Genomic DNA, 21,327 nt, shown 5'->3' on the forward strand with positions numbered 1-21,327 from the left:
ACCGAGGCTAATGTTTTGCGATGCCTACCAATTTATATAAAGTTGGATGGGACAAATGGTAAATATCCTTTGAAATTTAGGGTTTATGTATTTATGACTTACTATGTTTATTACAGCAGACTTATTGAAATATCATTGTGAATTATATTTATGGAGGTTCTGAACTAATGATCCTGCTGTTCTAGAATTATATTCAGCCGTATCAACCGCAGGAATATCAATATTCCGAGGTAAATCAGGTGAAACTGGAAAATTCAGGAGTTATTTTCCTGATTTCCATTACCAAAAGAATATATTTATTAAGTCATATTATTATTGTTAAGATCTGCCCGAGGATTTTGAATGCTAATCATGAAAATAAATATAAAAAACAATAAATATACTAAAGTAGATAACAAGTATTTTGAAATACTTCAATGCAATATCGAAAATTGTCCTCTGATTGTCAGACTTTTCTTCTCTCTCTAACGAGACCTTAGAAAAATTTCTCGTTTTTATGTCCACAGAGGAGGAACAATTCATTTCGGAGGTTTCGTCTCTAAGCAGTTGATTCTAGACGGTACAAACCCCGCTTTTTTAGGGGGTGTGAACCCCTTGACTCCGCTCCGTCCACTATGGCCATGGTTATTAACTATAATAAATATTTTTTTTAATTCGGACTGATTTTTGTCGGTACGCCAAGCATCAAGCCCATCAAAATTGAAAATATTGATTTCAAACCGCAAAAAAATCGAAGTTCTTTCAAATTAGTTTTTAAAAATTTATTCGAGAAAGATAATTTGCTCCCCGAGATTGACGCTCTCATCCGCAGATGATTGAATTCCTAATGGAATTTGGACTGATATTTTATTCAGCTATTGAAAGGTTGAAGGCCAGTCAAAAATATGAGAATCACGACAAAAAAGTAAATAAATTGGTAAGTAGCACCAGATACTTTGACAAGAGAGCTTTAACATTCCGTTTGTTATTTCTTATCCAATATACGTATTACTGTGGTCGAATAACGAATTTTTCGGTTTGACATGTTTAATATTACTTTCGGTCAATACTATCGATTTAATTTAAATTTAAATACTACATTTCGAAACGAGTATAAGTTAAATTAAAGAGTTGAGAGTTTTCTAGCCCAGGAATATTTAATATTTACTCATCCGCTGATCAGTAACTAACTCTTTGGGTAATGCTCTCCCCTTGTATTAATTTTTTGATCAGAATGTTCTCGAGTATATGTCTTAGTTTATATTATTGTTGAAAATGCAAATAGAACATTAAAACCTCCATAATTATTTCACATCCATCCTTTTTCTTACGAGTTTGTGGATGTAAAAGGTATTAGTTCTTGATTAAAGTACTGTGACATAATGGTTTACATTGTATTTCCACTATATGGATGCTTGGTATAAAACCTCTCGCAGAGAATCATCACGCTGGCTTCATCTGTGTAATTTTGTAAATGATAATACGCAAAAAACAAACCGACCAGTAAAAGTGGCGTAAAAGGGGTATTCGCTCTTGATAGAATCGAAAAGCGTAATTATACGATAATTATTCTTAGATATGAGAATGCGGCTATAATTATAGAGCAATGAGAATTAGCTGATCCAAAAAGTTTCTGGCTCATTCATGCATTCATAAATTTTGTTTCTGATGTTTTTTTAAAATGTAGATAATTAAGGCATTCCTCAAGCTTACGGTTATTTCTTAGTCGTTCATAATAGAATACGTATATGATGTGTATTTATTTTAATATGGAGAATTATCAGGGAAAGTTGGTGGTATAAATAGGTGGTATTTTTATGCTATACATTGCGTTACTGCATGAAGTATTCCTCCCTCTTTCACTAGGCAACAACTCATTTCAGAGCTCTTAAAACTCACTTGGGAAGTGTGAGGGTGCAAAGAGAATACTTAGAGGGTAAAATTGAAGGCGAGGAAAATGTTTAGTCTCTTTTGATAGGTTTGATGGGATAGAAAGGGGGTCGTTTCCTCCTAATTACAAACCTCCCTCCCAATTCTGGCTCTGACGCGATCGCAATTTCCCTCAAAAAATTCCCCCGGTGTCCACTCATCCCGGGCTTGAAAACCCACTCAGCCTTCAAGTTTTTTATGGTCTCTCTATATCCCATCACCTCTTCCGCAGAATTCTATCCCATTCCTTCCTCAATCTTCCTCCTCCCACTTAAAAAGCTACTACCGTTGGTTTTCTTCAGTTCTCCGTTCCCGCTTCTATTATCCTTCTGCTTTCTCCTCTCATCGGTTCTTTTTCGTTTCCCACCCTTATAACATCCCTCTCATCGACCCTGCTCCTCAGAGGACACCTGCGGCTCATCCGCTATAGATCAGAAATCGAATCCTATATTCACCCAAACTTTCTCTCTACGAAGATAAGGGCGAAGATAAGCTGCACATATCCAAACGATTGTGAATGTTTACAGTTTATTGATGCATAAAGTTCAAATTAAATATATGTTCTTTCCTTTGTAACGATTTCTAAATTCACGAGATGAAATAATATATTTTAGTTCAGTTCTGAAGATACGTTCAGATCTCGAAATCACATGCGTGAACTCCTTTTATCTGGTTTTCTTTCAATAAGTAGTATTTGCGGAGAAAGTTTTTGGGATAAATTTGAAGTATTTTTATGCTTGCGATATGTACTAAAGTTTCAAATCCTTATAAATGAAGTGTGTATAATATAGTTTGATTTTTTATAATTTATTGTTTGGTGTGCATAGTGAAAATTTCAGTGATTGAATTATTTTTCCGTTCAAATTACGATATTTATTCTATCTCTCAACTTAGCTATAATTATGAATTTTCAGGGTAACACCACCGCAATAGATGCAGTATCTAGTTTTTACTTTCGTTGGGGCTATTTTCACGTGAGCTAAATGGTGGTAGAAGACCTAACTTGATGAGAGAAAGGCTATTGCCTAGAAATTGGCGGGGTTTCGATATGACCTGAGCAGTAGTCTTGTAGCAGCAGCATGTAGTCTTCTGCTTGCGGATTACCGCTTATTCTTATCGGTCTTGATTTTCAGCTATGCCACCTCTCAAAATCAGGAGTCTCTAATATGGTCGTTGAATTCATTTTTGCCAGATCAATAAGGATTCCAATAACTGCTTAATCTGTATAGGCAATTTCAACTCCTCGAAAAGCCCTTCAATGGGAAAGTTGTCCTGCTGATACGCTGACCTTTTGACCTTTCGGGTCTGCAATATCCACATTCCACGCAACCTAACTAATAATTACGCCTACGCTCGGAAAATTCCCTTTCAGATTGTCTTTAATTCAGTTTCCAAACATTGTAAAAAGTGCTTGGGAGACTTCTTTAACCCTTATATAAACACTGCAATAGGGAATAAAGTGAAAAAAATCTTGAAGTCCGTAGACTGATAAAAGTCTGCCTTACCTTTCATTAACTATATGATATTAGTTGCAGTTGTAATTCACACACATCTCAGCATATAGTAACTAAGTCGGAATTTAGATCTTTGTTTTTTTTTATTTATTCAAGTACGTATTTATATTTCATGAAAGTGCATATATTTATTCAGTTTCTGAAAGTGAAGAGTAATAGTAATGTATCGTTTTCCTTTAATTTTTTAACACTCTGGTTATTGAACCGTTTAATCAAGATGCTATGATATTTACCTTGAAAACTATTCCGTCACAGCATTACGCTATTACGAAACAGTACATTCTCATATGCGATGCATGCGATTATATTCTCAGCAATCAGCATTGTGCATAAATCATTACTTGGTATAAATTATCTTGGTAGGCTGAGAGATAAGTTATAGTTCTAATATCACTGAGAAGTTCTCGTTATAATCTATCTTTAATAATCTTTCTTCAATTAGTCAATCAACCTTGTGGCTTGCACCCGTTAAAACAAGCAAGAGTCGTGCATAATACGGTTGGGGAGAATTTCGAATGTGGAGTCGCCTTTCGGGCGGCAAAAGATTTCTATTTCTCCGATCTCGAATGTTAACTGCGTTTCTAGCAGATTCCTGTGCAAATTTCAGTGTTTCTCTAAATCAGTCTTATATTGTGTCTAGAATTCTCACAGGCGTGTCTCACTTTGGATTATTCCCGACGGTCAAGTCTATTAGTCTATTTGATTCCCTTGTCGGTGATTCAATAGCTTCTTCCACTAATGTACTCCTTTACCTCACGCTCCTCGATTTCAAAACTACGACCGAAAAGCCTAGAATTGCTCTCATTTTACCTTGAGATGTTCTATAAAGATGTGTAATCTTTCCACTTTGCACCCATGCGGACGTAAATCCTAGCTTTACGCCCACAGGAAATGTATATATTATTCCCTTTAGAGGTCATAAGTCGTTGACTCCCATTGCCCGTCTGTACACCACCTTCGCAGTCAATCCGGGAGATGCAATCCAATTTTTCTCCGTTTCCATAGCAGCTAGATGTTGTTTGTGCCCGCAGTAATTCTGCCGAGTCTTTACGGATTGGGTCTTGAATGGGTTCTACGGGATCTTGAAAACATTGCAGAGTTTATTTTGTGGTATTTGTTGAGAAAATGTATAAATTTGAGTGATCACTATGTCCAACTCTATTAATGCACTTCGAAAACAGAATTTTACAGAAAATAATATTTTATGCACATGATGTGCTTGTGATAAAGTGAGAGTGCTCGATGGTCGGTATTGTGAGTGAGATCATTGCTGAATGAGAGATTATTGCTATATTCAGAGACGGATTGGAGAGGCGATATATTCTTGTGACTCACTAACCAATCTTCAATCAGCCAAACATATCGCATCCTCTAATTTCATGTCTTTGGTATCATAAAGATTAATAGCTTTCGAACTCAGCCAGAATTTTCGTAAAATTTGAAATTTAAGGGCTTGGGCGGCAGTGGTAAATATTATCCGATTTTGAAAATAATTCCGTTCTGAGACCCTGATACAAGTATAGACAGGGAATACTTTCCTACATAGGGAAAATTTTATCTTGAAAAAATGTCATTTTTCGGTTTCACCTAATAGGCGGTATGGGGAGGATGAACGTCTGAGGGCAAAGCTGGGGTACACCTTCCATGCATTTCCTGAATGGATACGCTTCTTGTCCTTTGCTAGACTCAGATGAAATGAAATGCGAGGGTCATGCATCATTTCAAAGTGTGCCAGGCTACAGAGTTCAATCTCCGAGGACACGGTATTCATCCGTCCGCGATACGCCTTTGTCTGGAGAGACGTGGATTGGGAGGATCTGCGGGGTTCAAACCCTCTAAATTGCCCCCCTTGGGCGATGCGAAATGGGCTTGCATCTTCTTCAAAGGCCAGCAAAGCAATCCATGTTACCCTGGAGTCCTATTTGAGTGATGAATGGTCAGGGAGTGTGCTAGAGGCTCAAAACTATTTCCGAAGTACACAATGAACCATCCCAGCCTCGCATCATTCCGTTTTTTTTCCTGGAAATTGTCATGTCGTTGTATGGAAAATGCGTGAATAGTTTTGCATATTTATTTTTAGATTGTGACATTTCTATCATCTTCGTTCGGAGAGAGGAGTCGTACCAAAAGTCTCCGTGATAATAAAACTGGCCCATTGATTCAAGTAAATTTCGGAAAATACAGTATATTAGAAATGGGGATTTTTATTTCTTTTTTTAAAGCTCATAAAATACCCAATCCTAATTACTGATTCACATATATTCATCACATTCTCTTCATAAAATAAACGCCGCGTATTTTGACGAGAATTTTTTGGCGGATGTGACTTTAGAATGACTCATCGTGGTAATATAATAATTCAAATTTAAACCAATCCAAGTGATCCACCATTTATCAGTATTTCTTTCTTGGAGTGAATCAAATGTCGGCCCAGCATGAGAGTTTCCTTACGTGAAATATATTCGGCATAATAGCCATGGATCGCTATCTGATTGGATGAATATAATATAAATTTTCTAGGACTATAATCTCTGAATTTTCAGTTCTTCAAACATTCAAGGCTGTAGTAAATATTTAAGAAAATCAATCAGAGGGAATGTGACAGGTCTTTTTGCGCTATTGAAGAGAGTTTTTGATGATCTTGTTTCTGGGTTTATCTGCTTGAAATGTTTGTTTTGTGAGTTGACAAAGGCAGGAGAGGATAATATTTAGCCTGAGAAGAGGGATTGCTTAGAGCATTCCGTTCCGTTTATTTATTCATGTTTAGTTTCCTCAGGTCATCTTAAAGGTTTCGTTATTTCTCCCTGTGCACTGAAGCACAAAACGCCCAAATCTCTTAACGGTTCGGGAGCCCAAAAATAACTTCTTTCGTCTAATGTGACCGAAAACAGCAAGGTTCTCATTTGTTTCTGTTGGGTTGTTCATGGCGGCTTTTTTTACTCATACTTTAATCTAAGTGAAGGATAAATGCTATTTATGCACGTATGTTTTCAATCGATATTGATTATAATTTTCATATAACATTTTCAAAACATTTTAGGGCATCTGAGAGAGATAGCTTAACACTATCATAATAGCTTTTAATCAAACAAATGAGATTACGACGCACAAATGACTACCTTTTGGTTACAGCCTTCTAAACAAAGAGAGTGGCACAAGGTGAATGATCGTGGTTGCCCTTCATGGATTTATATCATAACCTAGAGAAGCAAAGTTGAGTAGGAGGCATCACTGGAATTCATCTATAACAAATAGGAATTTGGATAAATTTCTATCTGGTGTACCGCCAAGTTAGATAATCCATCTGATCCAAGGATTTGAGATCCGTGTCCCTCCTCTTCCACAGGGAATTTGGACCAGATGGGTCCAATCACCCGGCGGGAGACCCGGGAAAATTTTATCCAGTTAATTCACCGGGAAAACAACAGTTATTTTAAATAGCAATTCCGGTGTACAACGAAATTATTTTTTTCTTTGACATGCTTTTCTGCACCATGACTGATTTTTAATAATTTCGTCCAAATTACGCTGAGGTAGTTAAAATTGTGTAGAGAAATTACGGATTTTCCTTCTTCAACGACTCCATCGCATATTCTAAAGCCACTAAAAGAGTATCTAGTCGTTCTGTCGGCAATCTAATCAGCCTGAAAACATTTTCATTTGTCCCTGGGTGAGATAAATCTCTTCCATTTGTCATCGTTAGTCCTTTGGAGGCAAAGACCCCTATCTTCGATGCTTGAGGGTGAGACAATCCCATCGACGTTATTCCTTCAAAAAGGTAGGAAAAGGCCTCTTGCAACCATCTGTTATTGTCACTGAGAAGCTCGTCTCTTCATCCCCAGCTTCATCTTGAAGATGAGGAGCGTCCAATATGGTCCCTCCCAGGTTCAATATAGTAATTGATTTACTGCTCCATTTTTGCGCTATAGGAATGAACTGTAATGCATTTCATTCAATTTATCTTGATATAGCCTTGAATGTAAAAAAGACTTTCGGCTTAAAAAATTCCTAGCAAATAAAACGGATTCCCATTGAATTCAATGATGTATTGTTACGAGTAGAATTCGAGGGCATGTGGGATGCATTCAACAAGTGGCTTCTGTTCCTGATGTAAGACAGCCGGCAAAGGGCAGTGGACTATCTACCATACTTGGCAAGATCATACTGGCCATCCTTGCTATCCAGCTATTCAGTGATAAATTTATTAGTCATCATTTTAAAATCGTTCCGTTTTATCTTTAATCAGTAACGTATTAAGATTATTATCACGTCAATTAATTGAATCACATCGAAGCGAAACCAATCGTTAATTTGATTTTCGATCACAGAAAAACTAGCAATAAGGTTTATTTAATCATCATAGTTGCATATTTTTACATCGTTTTTGTTTAAACAGAATGATTGACGAACCGGGAAATGTGCAGTTGCCACTCTCATAAAGATTTTTCAATCAAATTGCTATTAGGTTACTCATTTTCATTCAGCATCCGATAAGCAAGCACTAATCATGATTTTTATCACTCCCATCATTCTCTGCAGCTATTTTTGAAGATACGATAATACGCCATACGGTAAAATTGACGTAAAATGTGCTCGAGTGCTTTATCTATTTAAGTAAATTAAACTCATTAAGGATAGATATTGCGTATTACTGGTAAATTACTGGCGCCTTGAGTCAATACTAGCTCCGGTTTCAAATGAAAAGAAATTTTTAGGAAATATCCGCTTGATTTCTGTCCCGGACTTACTCCAATGTTTTCATGAGATTGCTCCCGAGTAGCATTAGAGGGTGTTAGAGGGGAGGGGAGGGTGTTCCGAGAGGGTGTTAGCTGAGGGCGTCTGCATTGAGAGCCGAATCGTATGTCATAAAGGGATAACGACTGTCGTAAGGCGCCTTTTATAGGCAATACCAAGCGGTCTCTTTCTTTATTTCCTCTTCTATTATGAAATCTGTTGAGGAGACGAGCATTAGCATCGCACTCGAAAAGGAGGAATCACAAGTACCCAGCAAGATTTTTCAAAAATAACCAGAACTAGTAAAATGCTAAAACTTTTGCGTCTTTGGGACTTCGTGTAAAATATTGAAATTACTGATTTAAATATTTCTCATAATTAAGTGATTTGAAACAAATATTTTCTACTAGGTGGGCTTCGTAAATTATTTTTCAAATGGCATAACTTGATATTCTAAATTGAGTCATGAAATTGTGAAGAGTTCACGAACTTAACCAATTGAAATTTTCGATTAACGTATTGTAGCCGTATACTTACCTACTTCCTTATTCGCCCTCATTCACTGCTTTTGAACTCGGGGTGAGGCTGGAGCTCCTGCGCAGACTGCAACCTCTATTGCTCCCTGCCGTCCCTCTACTTCATCCAACCTACCACTTTCAACTTCTTGAGATTATTGTTTACATCATCTAAATACGTAATTCTTTTTTCTAATCCTAATTCCTTTCTTCATCAATACTTATATCAATAATAGTGACGCATAAATGGGGAACCCTTTTCACTTCTCGATATGTTGGCTCAGCTGTGAGGGCAACATATTTTTTTCTTTGACTAAGGGCATCAAACGTTCTTTTCGCTGACACCGCAGCCTACGTGAAAAACAAGGTAAAGATATCTCCAGAAATACATGTGTGGTATTTTCTTATTTTGGATTAATATATTTAAATTATGATGTGTAGATAAAAGGTGAACTCAGAACTCATTTATCCACCGTTGTGAAGACTAATTTCAATGTTGTGGTGGCAGACTTTTATGAAAAGGGGAAGGAAAAACTTATCCCATAAATTTCATCCATTTTCATTAATACTACTACGGTGTAAATGATATAAACTCTCCCTGATTTTAGAAAAAAAAAATCCTTGTACCCAAAGTTCATAGTTCCAGCGTTATATGGTGCAATTGCGACATATTTAAATAAAAGATGGAAAAGTGCTACCATCTTTTATTTAAATAAATCCTTGTACCCTCTTGTCTTCGTAGCGTGAATCATCAAATGTTGGAAAATATAATCCTCTAGTTAACTTTTGCACTTAGTGCGCGTGATCATTTCCATGCGGTATCCTTTTCCAGCGGCTTTGTCTTTTTTTTCGCCACCCTCAGCCCCTTTTTCTATAGGCTTTCATTCCTTCACCATAAGCTTTTACTTTGCCTCACTTCCCGTCTTTCTCCGATGTCTCTTCGCCGCCTGTATCCTTTCCACTACTGCGTCATCGCCTTACCGTCGTAGAATGGTTATTCAATACGTTTTCCGCACAAAGGCAATCCTCCATCAACTCTTCCAGGTGAAGAGCCGCGAGGGTTTGGCTTGACGTGAATGAGGGAGGAGACTGGCTGCTCGCAATCCTTCATGACGCTCATCACGAGTTCATGTCTTTCCACGATGTGTACTTCCTACACTACGGAATGGTTCGCATAAATTCCCTCTGTAGATGAACCTAGAATGAAAGAGGGATTAAGTTTGTGCTCTATCGGCCTTGATGTCAGTTAATAGGCTGCCACTAAGAAGACTCGGGTTCAAAGTCGGGGACTGATGCTCGCTGGGAGCCACCATCATGGTGTTTTTGGAGAATACTGGCGTACATACTCACTCTCTCCCGTACATTTCTTTACGACGTAATTTAACGGCTTTAAGGTTAACTTTTCACGGCCCTTTGACGCTGTACGAAAAGTGGAATTTTCCTGTTTCCATGCGAATCATTTTGCCATCTATGTCGATTATTTTGGCATTTATTCTCAGAGGAAGGCAAATTTTAATTATGCATCAAAGTACCACTAATGCGGGAAAAATTTTATCCGTATCGGACGTTTACTTGCAATACTGTACTTCATTCGCGTCGACATTGGTTTTCACCATTTTTATAAGTTTTCATTTTCTTTTAAAATAATACCTTTTCCGTGCATGTGGATGCAGTGGTAATGTTAGAATGTAGTTCTTAATCATAAACTAGGAGATGCATTAGTAATAGCTAAGTCGTATTCACATATATATTTTTTGGCAAAGTCGATGAAAATCCGGGTAAGAAGATAAATTCGACAGAAGATCGTTGAATTAACTTTAAAGAATATTTTTCTGAATTCTTTTAATTTTCATTGAAATATTTAAGCAGTTGTTATTTATATATTCTACTAAATATTATCGTTGACTTTTACTATTGATGTGTAACGATTGCATTTACAAAGACAAGATAGTGATATCGTTTTTTATAGTTGTAAATAATTTATCCACCTATTGTGAATTTCCAGATCGTAACAAATTAAAAGTAACCACCCCAGCCACGATTTGTTCGCTAATTTTTTCGGCTATCAACTCATTCCCTTTTCATCGGATGCCAATTGGAACTTCATAGCATGATATCCGTTGTAAACAACTTGGAGCTTCAAATTTTATTGTATTCGTCACAAATATCAAAGTTAAACATCTATATCCAGCCTTATTTTATTGTCTATTTTCGCATAACTTTTCACCCTTTGTGCAGTACCTTTTTTATTGTGATACACTACTAACTACATGATAATGTAAGCCACTATTGGGTATGGTTCGATTTCCTAACCGATTTGGCGTGTCGACCAAGTATCGAATAACCTTCTCCGCTGATCTTTCCCAGAACCTCATGCATTAGCCTTGAAATTCGTTTAAAACTACTCGTAAATTCAAAATATATTTTATTTGTTATAAAATCAGTACAAAATATGTAAATTCAGCTTTATTTAATTCATAAGATTTTCATTTCTTTTCGCCTTTATTTATAATATTTTTACTATCTGGGTGAAAGTGGAAGCTCTTATTAGATATGGCTAGATTTCCCTTCCAAGCTGCTCCTACCGAAAGTCCTCCTCAGCTGATCTCACCAGTCAACATCCTTGAAATTCGGTCTGAACTACAAGGAGATTCAAATTCTATTTCATTTTTTCTTTGTAGAAAAAATCAATGCCGTAAAAATATAATCAGCCTCATTTCTATTATTCTTATTACAATTTCATATATTTATTTATTGTGTAATTCTTCCCTCATGCTTGTATCTGCAGCTCTTATTTTATCTGCAGCTCTTATTTTATCTGTATCTAACCATTTTATCTGTACCTATAAGCAAAAATTAACCGCTGAATTTCGAAGCTATTGAAGGCTAAAATATGACTTTACAATTAAACAGTGGTTTATTGTTTAACAGTAGGATTAGAAAAAAGTAATTTTGATCTAGCATGTGGTATTAATGCATATTTAGGCATTATTGCTAAGGTAAATTTCTATTGCTGAAATGGAAGAACTATGGATAAATTTGGTTCCAACATTGCTATACTTAAAGGACAACGAAACTTATTGAAACATTGAATGAAACATCTAATTACAACATTCCATTTTTCGCGTGACAAAATAAATTTTCAATCAATATTCTAAGTTTGAGTTACTCAAAAAGCAAAAGAAAAAGGTTTGCACGGAATTCTATCGTTTTCTTATGGCAGTTAAGCATAAGCAAAAACTCATGGGGGTGAAAACATCCCCAAAAATTCTTTCTCGCTAAAATCCTTCTTTAGCGCGCCTATACATATCACAAAGAATAATTCCAGAAAATTTCATGGTAGTATCTTCAATAGTTAATACGTGCGTTTATGAGTGGGTAAATCAGTCAGTCCAGATGCGTTGCTTAATATGAGGGAAAAAAGTCAGTTCTACATGGCTAAATCCGTGCTTAATTTCAATCATGAGTTTCATATCTCTCTTCGCCCATTTAATAAAATACTAGCAAGCCACCCGGCGTTGCTCCGGAAGGTTAGTACCCGGAGAAGTGGGAAACCCGGATTTCATGATCGTATAGGACATGTATTTGCTTTCTCTTTTAGCGTGTCAAGAGGTGTGCCTACCCGTCAGGATGTCCAACCGCCCAAGTTGTATTACATGACGTAACGAAATGTAATGAGGAAACGACACATATAGATTTTTCATGTCTACACTTCGCTAATTAGGTGAAAGTGGAAGCTAGTATTGAATATGGTTCGATTTCGAATCCGATTTGATATCCACGAAGCGTACCCCCGGCTGATCTCTCGTGTAGGCGAATGAACATTCACCCTGCGGCGCACTGATGACTCACCTTCTCCAGCCATAATCTTCCTCTCCCGCCTTTTCTCCCTCTTTCAGCCCATCTCCCAATTATTCCTCGCTTCTTCCCCAACTATACTGCGTACCGCGCTCGCCTTTCCCCACCGCCTATCCTCAATCTTTAAGTCTCACCGTCTTGTTATCCCTCTCCCTGCTCCCTCATTGTCTCCGGACACAGCTTTTACACGAATTAGGCTGGCAGCCGCTAGTGACTCGGACTCGACTTCATTCAAGGCTTAGATTTCTGGAGAAATTGAGAATAGATATATTTTACAGCGACACGGCGACCATAATTTTTAGAACTTTACTATATTTCTAGGTCCAAGAGGAACGATGAAGTCTGAAAGATATTTTTCCGAACAAGTAGTTATAGGAATTCGTTCTTCCCCCGAACAATAAAGAATTTCAATAAATATTAGGTGGAACTCAGTGCGTACGTTTCTTTTTCTATTGTTAGTTGTTCATTTTACATATAAAATATACTTTTACAATCCACGATTTGGTCACTAAGCTTGAAAATATTTCGGCTATCAATGCATTCCTTTGTGTCAGAATACTAATTGGAACGTAAATTAGTACCCGTTGAATCAGTCTTGACATCCGTTGCTAACAATATCTAGTTTCAAATTTTAAAGTTAACTGCTAGTATCCTTACTCCCCCCGCCACACGCGGACTGAGGCGGATTGTATGTAGATGTACTACGTACCTCTCTCGCCTTTCTCCTCAGCCTTAATTTTCTTTAAGTCTCGCCGTCTTGTTATCTCACTCTTCCTGCTGCCTCATTGTCTACGCCTCCCCCCGTCCCTTAGAGGCCCTTAACCCTCCCCCTTTCCCCATCCCACAAACCCTTAATCCTCTGTCTCAGTCCACCGAGGAACTCATTCCAACACCACTGCCTTAATCCCCGTTCTTCCACCTTTATCTACCTCTCCTATCCTCTCCTTCGTGTCTTGCCATCATCTCTTCCTGTTCCTTCCTAATAATCTCTTCGCGTGTTTGGCCAGAGCGAGGATGTAGCAGAGGAGTTAAAAAGGCGGGCGACGATCTTTTTCTGCCCCATTTGATGTTTTCTTTTCTTTTTCCCTGGGCGTTCCGTGCCCCCTTAGAGTTAGCCGTTCAGTGTTGTGCGTCTCGGACTTCCGAAGAAGAGATGTCCCCCACAAATCATTGGGATGGTCTTGTTTTTTTTTCGTGGGGACTTTTGTGGCTCTTTCGTTGCCATATGAGCATAAGTCATTCTATTCTTGGAGGAAGAAAATCCCGTTTCATCACTGAGCAATGATGCAATCGCTGGGCGCTCAAGTGAGCAATTTTGATTTTGGGAAATCATCCAATTATAGCAAACTTTGATACAATATCACACCTACCGCCCGAATGGGGGAAAAATTCATATGCATCACTATTGAAAAATAATTTTCCTGGACCGAGTGTCGAAATGTGAACCTTATGGTTATCGGAATGTTGCGCAAACAATCACGCTATCCTCAAATCCTGAAGTAGTTTAATTTTTAATGCTATTTATGGTTTTATCCCCTTTCCGAAGGAATTTTTATCATTTAATCATTGCACAGCATATAATGCACGTACAGAGTACGATCTGATACCCTATTCACATAAAAACAAATTCTATATAAAAGTATCTTGGATTAAGAAATAAAAGGATGGATTAATAAAATAGCATTCATTAAATAGATAGATACTGCATAGAACATTTTACATAAAACATAGAACATAGATTGCATAAAACATTTTACTAATTATATAAAAAGTGATAAATGGTTTTATAAAAGCTTTTCAGTCTACATAAACTTTTGTAAAATAAATCAATTTCTGATGGCATGGAACCTTATAATCCTTGGACTATTATCCTAAGGGTCGTGTGTCATTTTTAACTTCTAATTTTAGTAACTTTCCCTCACGCATTATTCTTGAAAATTGGCATACTTATGGGGAAAGGTCCTACGTTTTAAAGTATACCGGGACTAGCCGCGGTGATAACTTTTACGGTAGTCACCCGCAATGCACAATCGTGCGAAAGATCCACAGAGAATAAATCATTCGCCTTGACTGGGATTCGAACCCGGATCCCCCGATTTCCGGTCAAGTGCTTTAGCCAGTTAAGCTACCAAGGCATCATTCTTCCCTGTGGACATTTTTCGGACACTACCGGACAAGGTGTTACTGGACTGCTGAGCATATGATGCCACAAGCAGTCCAAATCGTGCGCACAGCGCCACAGCCGGAGAGCAGGCCCGGACATAGAACACAAAGAGGTGTTCGCTCTAGACTAGTTTAAAGTATACCGGGACTAGCCGCGGCGATAACTTTTACGGGAGTCACCCGCAGTCCACAGGGAAGAAACATTACGTATTCAAAGAGTTAGAATAAAATAATTATTTTCAAATAACAGCCATTAAGTGAGAAGAAATTTTTAAAAGGAATAATCAAAAGGCATTGAAAAAAACAGACTTTTCTTTAGAAGGCAGATTAATTTTCTGAAAATTACATATTACTGTGATTATTTGGATTCGTATGGTAAACCAAGGCTTTTAAATCGACTGTGTTTGTATTTTTTGCGTGTAATATAACTTATTTGTCGGTCTATTTATCCCATAATTCATGCGTGTAAATGTAATTAAAAATTGGATGATGTGGAAGAGCAAAAATTAAGATGTTTGATGAGTGGTATATAAACTGCGTTCAGTAAAGGCAACATAAAATGAATTATAATGGAATTACAGATAGGAAATGATTGAAGATTAGTTATGGATGACGAGATTCTGATTGCAAACTGCCGAATCAAAAGCGATTGATTTCCCTGCCTCTTTATTAATTTTATTTTCTGATTTCTCACTTGTTTTGCCTTTCCGTTCATTTTTAATTTTCTTGGCCATTAATGATGGCTTACACTCGACTTTTTTTATTGTGATTGTCCAGCCAAAGGCGACTTCCAAGGATTTAGCTTCCCTTTTTGTATCCATCGAGTCGTTTTTTCTGAAGAAGTGTTCGAGCTTCCGAGGCTGTAGAGCGAACTGGGGATAAAATAAAATTTGACTTCCAAATGAGGTGCGTCAAAAAAAAGAAACAGGAGAATATGTATTCCCTCCGAGAAAGCTGAAGCGATTGAGCCGTATCGAAAGGAGTGGCGAAGAAAACTATTGAGACATAATTTTCTGCTTCCTATGAAATAAAAGTGGCTTTCGTTCTCCCAATTTGAATGAAACGAAAGAAGGTAAACTTATTAATTTTTTCAAGGATTAGGAACTTTCAGGAAAATTTTGAATCACATTCTTCTTAGTCTGTTGGCGTGAAATCGTTATAAATTTGTATTCGGATTTGGGAAGTTAAATTTTATTCAATGCATTGAAGCTGACTTTTTATTTCGTTGGTTAATTTCCAAGCACTGTCGTTGCGCAATGCTCTGCTTATTTCTCATTCGTATTTTTTTAAAAGGTTTTGGTGATAAAGCGTACGTGCACTGGAAAAATCAAGCGTTTTCTCTTTTGCGTTTCAGACGTGAATGATCAATTTTATTTCCGAAAATTTTTCAAATTTAACCCTCCCCTTTTCCATTCAAGCCTTGAATATTCAATTTAATTTCCAAAAACTATAAAATTAGTTCTTTGTTTCTGTGTAAATATTAAAAATTTCTTCGTTACATCTTTATTCTTAACTTTTGTCCGTTTGTTATTAAAAAAATGAAATATTTTCTTTTTCCTTGCTCTTTTGCGATTCCCTTTTATCTCCACCTCTATAAGTGTTTAGTAACTAATTTCATCGGCTAAACACAATGTATTTCTCTATTAGGTGTACATATTTTTTGCATGAGTTTGTGCCTCCATTTTGAGATAGTTACTACTATTATTCCGAAATTTAAGGTAAAATTTACGAATAGGAAAACTTGCGAGAGAAATTACCATTACTAAAACACAGTCAGAAAACGTCTACTTAAATTGCTTCTCGCTAAATCCTAGCAAGAAAGTCACCAATTCTCAACGGGTAGGTTGAAAAATAATTTAATTACTATAGTTACTACGTCGAAGCAGAATAAAAAATTGCTTCCGATTAGGAATTTACTACATTTTATTATATTTTAAAATCAATTAGTTTAGTAACGATCGATATTGTGTGTAAATAAATTTGCAATAGATACTTGTCATAATTATTTTGTGTAATTAGGTCATTGACGTTCAATAGCTGATAAAGTGAGAGCTTTACTGACTTTGCTCGATAAAAATAATTGTCATTTCATGCAATTTAATAAACTGATTGAATTTCTACTTTTTTATTATTCGTTTTACTAAAAAAACATAATTTGGAGTAAATTCCAACTGTAGAAAGTCGACATAATTGTGAAAACAAAATGAACGTGAAACTTGGTTATAAAACGAGAGCGAATGACAAGAAAGTTTTGTTTCCATGCTGGATATAACAAAATAACCTCGGACGGCAGCGTTGTGTGATCAAATTGAAGGTCGAGTAATGTGGTAAAATCGAATGCATGAGAGGTGATAGAATCAAATGCCTGTTTTCCTCCTGCGGCGCCAGGCAAGAACCTCGAGCACGGTCTGAGGAAGGAGGGCCTCCTGTCGTTCGTCAAGGAGTTCGATGGCAACGAGTGGAGCGAGGAAGGCGAAGGGGTGACCAACGAAGTGGCCTCCTCATCCGTTGACTCAGACTACTTCCCCGCGGCGGACCAGGCCGACCTCCCTTACAACCGCGGAGGGGGCCGCAAGAAGTACTGGAGGTATCAGAGGTTTCTCCGTGAGACCAGCATGTACGCTAGAGGTAAATGTCCTATCTTATATAAGGTAAACTCTTTCACTTTTTTTTAAAACTTGAGCCTCTTTTGTTACGCTATAAAACCAAGTCCATGAATTTATTTAATTGAGAATTGTTCCATGGTTTTCTATATATATTCCTGAACTCACGATGAAAGTAGATAAGAACTTTTTCATCTAAAAATAGTGTGTATTAAGTCCATTTTCCTTCAGCATTAATCTATTTTACATTAAATAAACCAGTTAAACTTATTAAGGATATATTTTTATATCCCTTAATGTACGATTACTCAATAACTATCCACATTTTAAAATTCGGAAATTATATCCAAAACTATTTCCACGGCCAAGTATCAGTTTCATTTCTTAACTCTTTAACCTCCACAATAAATAAATAATTTGATGGGTAGGTATATATATGTATTGATTATGATTATGCACAAAATTCTAGTGATATATTTTATTCCAAATACTAGTTTTTACTGCGTTTGATCTAATAATATCTTGACTTAGTTCTAACATAATCCATGATATGAATATCAGCTCGTGATCTTGGTTAAATAAATTAGACTTTATGAATGCTCAAGACCTGATGCCTGATGGTAATATTTTTTTAATTTTCAGTGGTGATATTAAGTGTCCGGGGACACCTCGTGCGGCCATTCATGTTAGCTGCTCATTCTCTCGGAATGACTAATGGAGACTGGATATTTTTAGATGTCGAAATTTTTCAGGTAATATAAAATATAGATACATTATTTTCATGCGTTGAGTATGATCTAGTGCTTAACCGGCACACAAGTTGAATGAATTCTGTAATTTTCATGTATATTGAAATCTCAAGGTTCTGGAATTAATTTTTTCTTGGTGTAATGATATCGTTCGTTCGTTAGCCATTGTAACCTTCGTAAATTGTATTTTTCTCTGGGATTGTCAAAATATAAAATTTGGTGTTGCTCATATAGAAAAACAATCTATATCTCTCCAAATTACGTCATGAATGAAAGTAGAGAAGCAAGTCTTACATGAATCTAGTTGAATCTATCTCTGTCCCTCCTCGTAACGATTCGTCATATCTCTTTCTCGTGTCTTCTGTGTTGATAAAAAGTAGTTGTAAATGTTTTAAACATTTTATACGAGTATGAAAATTTTAAGAATTTTAAGTTCCAAGAGAAAACTGAAGTTTATTGTTATTAATTTCTACGGGTAAATTGAACAATTAGAGTTCGTCCTCATTCGTGACTATCGTAATGCTACTGAGTTCATAATAACCTCGATTGCTTTCCTAAATCTTTATTACTGAATGGTTATCACGTATGAGTGATTTTTAGTAACCTGTAAATTTAGCTATTCCGTTGACGAATTTCCTCAATATCATTCGGCAAAACGTTTAAGAAATATATCAAGACTAAAATGCGTTAGGATAAGGCAATGGGATAAGGTTTCCTTGGAGTTATGCAACCCTTCGGTCTCTAGGCAACTGCAGTGTAGTATCCATTCCCGATAAACCCATTGGAGCCAAACACCGCTCGTGGTGTTTATTCAGCCCTAAAATAGCGTTAAGTTTCGTTATGACTGGTAATGGTACCAATTTGATTTAATATTTTTCGTAGACTGAATTAAATGTGTTGCTGAGCTTAATTTATTCTTCTTTCCAAGTGCTGCAAAACAATAGTATTACCTATCTAATAATTCATCTGCCTTGTGTATCAATTAATTTTGAGTGATTTTGGGTTGAATATTAATGACAATTGGTGGGAGAAAGAAAATGAAGCAGGCGATAATGAACAGCAAAAATAGAATGAATCAATTGTTGTTGATGGCGCAGGAGAGAGAACAAGAGCGTATGGTTGGAAAAAGAGTGGCGTGTGGGTGTGCACGTCGGCGCTCCCGATGTGTTCGCCGGGATAACTATTAAAAGTGTTCTAATTTTGTTTCAACTGTATATGTGTTTCAAGGTGAGAAAATAAAATGTTACGCTTGTTAGCATTGTTAAACAGTTAATCAGAATTACTAATGGTTGCAACTGTACCGTCTAGTTCTGGCTATTGATACCTTCTTTTACCTTTCAAGGGTTCCTATTGGGGAGACCATGGCTGGGAGTTGAAGGATGGAGATGATGAAGCAGCTCGAACTGCCTATGAAGCACTTTTGAGGGTTTCCCTCTTACAGCCGACCAGCCCTAAATTCTGTGAATTTTCAGAGCGTGTGAAGGAGAAAGCGAAAAGAAATTATAATTATACTTTTTCAGAGAATGAAGAGGTGAGGATTTGTCTATTGCTAAGTATTTCATTTAATTCCTTTAGTGAGTATTTCAATCCATGTATGACGTGAATGGTTCGCAATGAGTTTTCCTCCTAATTAACTCATGAACTTTAAAAAAGAAAATGACATGTCTCTCGTGATGTAAATACATTGTTCATGAACAATTTTCATTGTTTCAACTTCTTCATTTTTAGGTTAATTTTTTTATTGGTGCCTTCTATGATGGAGTTTATTTACTTGGAATGGCTCTTAATGAGACATTATCTGAGGGTGGATCAATATTAGATGGCAGTGCCATCACCCGTCGCATGTGGGATAGAGATTTTCATGGTAGGTGAAAGCTAAATGATTTATAGCTATAATTCGCCAAAAAATAACTCTCATTGTATTGAAAAGAGTTCATTTATTTTTTTAAGAGACATTTAAGTTCATCACTGTCTATTTCATCCTGTTACTTCTACGCAAATGCCTGTTAATGGAGGTGCACCATGGATGGATGCAAAATTGGGATGCTCTCAGGTTTCACTTTGTGTACTTTGAATTACATTTGGAATAATTTTAGGGTCCATTTTGTTTGGAACTTCCACATTCATTTCAAATCGTAGGTTTTAATGTGTGTAATATCATCATGAATTTGTTGCAATAATTCAAACAGCTGTAGTAATTTTCTACACTTTTTTTTTGGATAATTTGCTCGGCCGGTTTCAATTTTTTCACATAATTGTCAAGAGCTGAAGAAATGATTGGATATTATTGTACTACCAAAAAGTGTAAATTTTCCAACATTTTTTTCAGGCATAACTGGCCATGTTCGTATTGATGACAATGGGGATAGGGATGCAGATTACTCGGTGTCAGATCTTGACCCAGAGACAGGACGCTTTGAAGTTGTGGCGCATTATTATGGCCTGCACAGGACTTATTCCCCCGTGGAAGGCAAAAGGGTCCACTGGCCAGGTGGTCGGTTGAGTCCTCCTCCAGACATTCCACCCTGTGGTTTTATGGGCAACGATCCAGCATGTCGGGGAAATGGTGCGGAAAGGGTACTCCCTTAATAACTCCTGAAATTTCTCATTAACTAATCATTATGAATTATATTGAAGGAGTAAGCAAAATATTGAAATCTATGAAACCTAAGTTCAACTCAAGGTGCATACTTTTCCTGAATGTTCCAAACCCTAATGGTTGCAGTAATATTGTCTACACATATTTCCACCATAATTTCTCATGTTTAGGCTTCTGTGGCTATTCCCTAGGCCCCCTACCATCTTATAGGGAGATGGTGTTATTGTATGTACCTCATCAAGTCACTACATTGTGAGATGTTCACTGGTCCAATCACATCAGGGCATGCAAAAAATCGAAAAACCTTTGCTTTTGGTCACAAACGTTTTCACACCCTGGGCCTCAAGGTGTGAAAACTGGAATGTTCAAAATTATTTTACTCGGAAAAATATACTCACACTGATGGCTGGAATGCATGCAATGACCCCCGGAACTGATTAGTAAATCAAGTCTAAAAATACTTTCAAAAATATTTTTTAAATCACCACTTTTGCTATTTTTAAAATTAATGGGTGGCTTTTATATTAGTGTTTTATAAAAATTGACTGTGGTGAATGATTGCATCGCCCTCAATGCTAGTGAATGAAGTGCATATCACTTACAGCTAGCTCTATTTTTTTTAAATACTCGAGTGTATCAATCTGTCATTATTTAATTGCTCTTATTACCACAATTGGTTATATG

At 36.7% G+C, this 21,327-nt stretch overlaps 1 protein-coding gene across 2 annotated transcripts in view; it reads left to right on the forward strand.

Moving 5' to 3' along the window:
- Window positions 1–21,327, forward strand: part of LOC124157364 (atrial natriuretic peptide receptor 1) — a 147,331-nt gene that overhangs the window by 109,300 nt on the left and 16,704 nt on the right. For both annotated transcript variants that reach the window (XM_046532031.1, XM_046532032.1), the window contains exons 5-9: window positions 17,081–17,320; window positions 17,938–18,047; window positions 19,387–19,575; window positions 19,773–19,908; window positions 20,374–20,610. In XM_046532031.1, the coding sequence (XP_046387987.1) occupies window positions 17,081–17,320; window positions 17,938–18,047; window positions 19,387–19,575; window positions 19,773–19,908; window positions 20,374–20,610 (912 nt within the window). The remainder of the gene's footprint in view (window positions 1–17,080; window positions 17,321–17,937; window positions 18,048–19,386; window positions 19,576–19,772; window positions 19,909–20,373; window positions 20,611–21,327) is intronic.

Source organism: Ischnura elegans, chromosome 4, assembly GCF_921293095.1.
Source record: "Ischnura elegans chromosome 4, ioIscEleg1.1, whole genome shotgun sequence".
Taxonomy (NCBI): domain Eukaryota; kingdom Metazoa; phylum Arthropoda; class Insecta; order Odonata; family Coenagrionidae; genus Ischnura; species Ischnura elegans.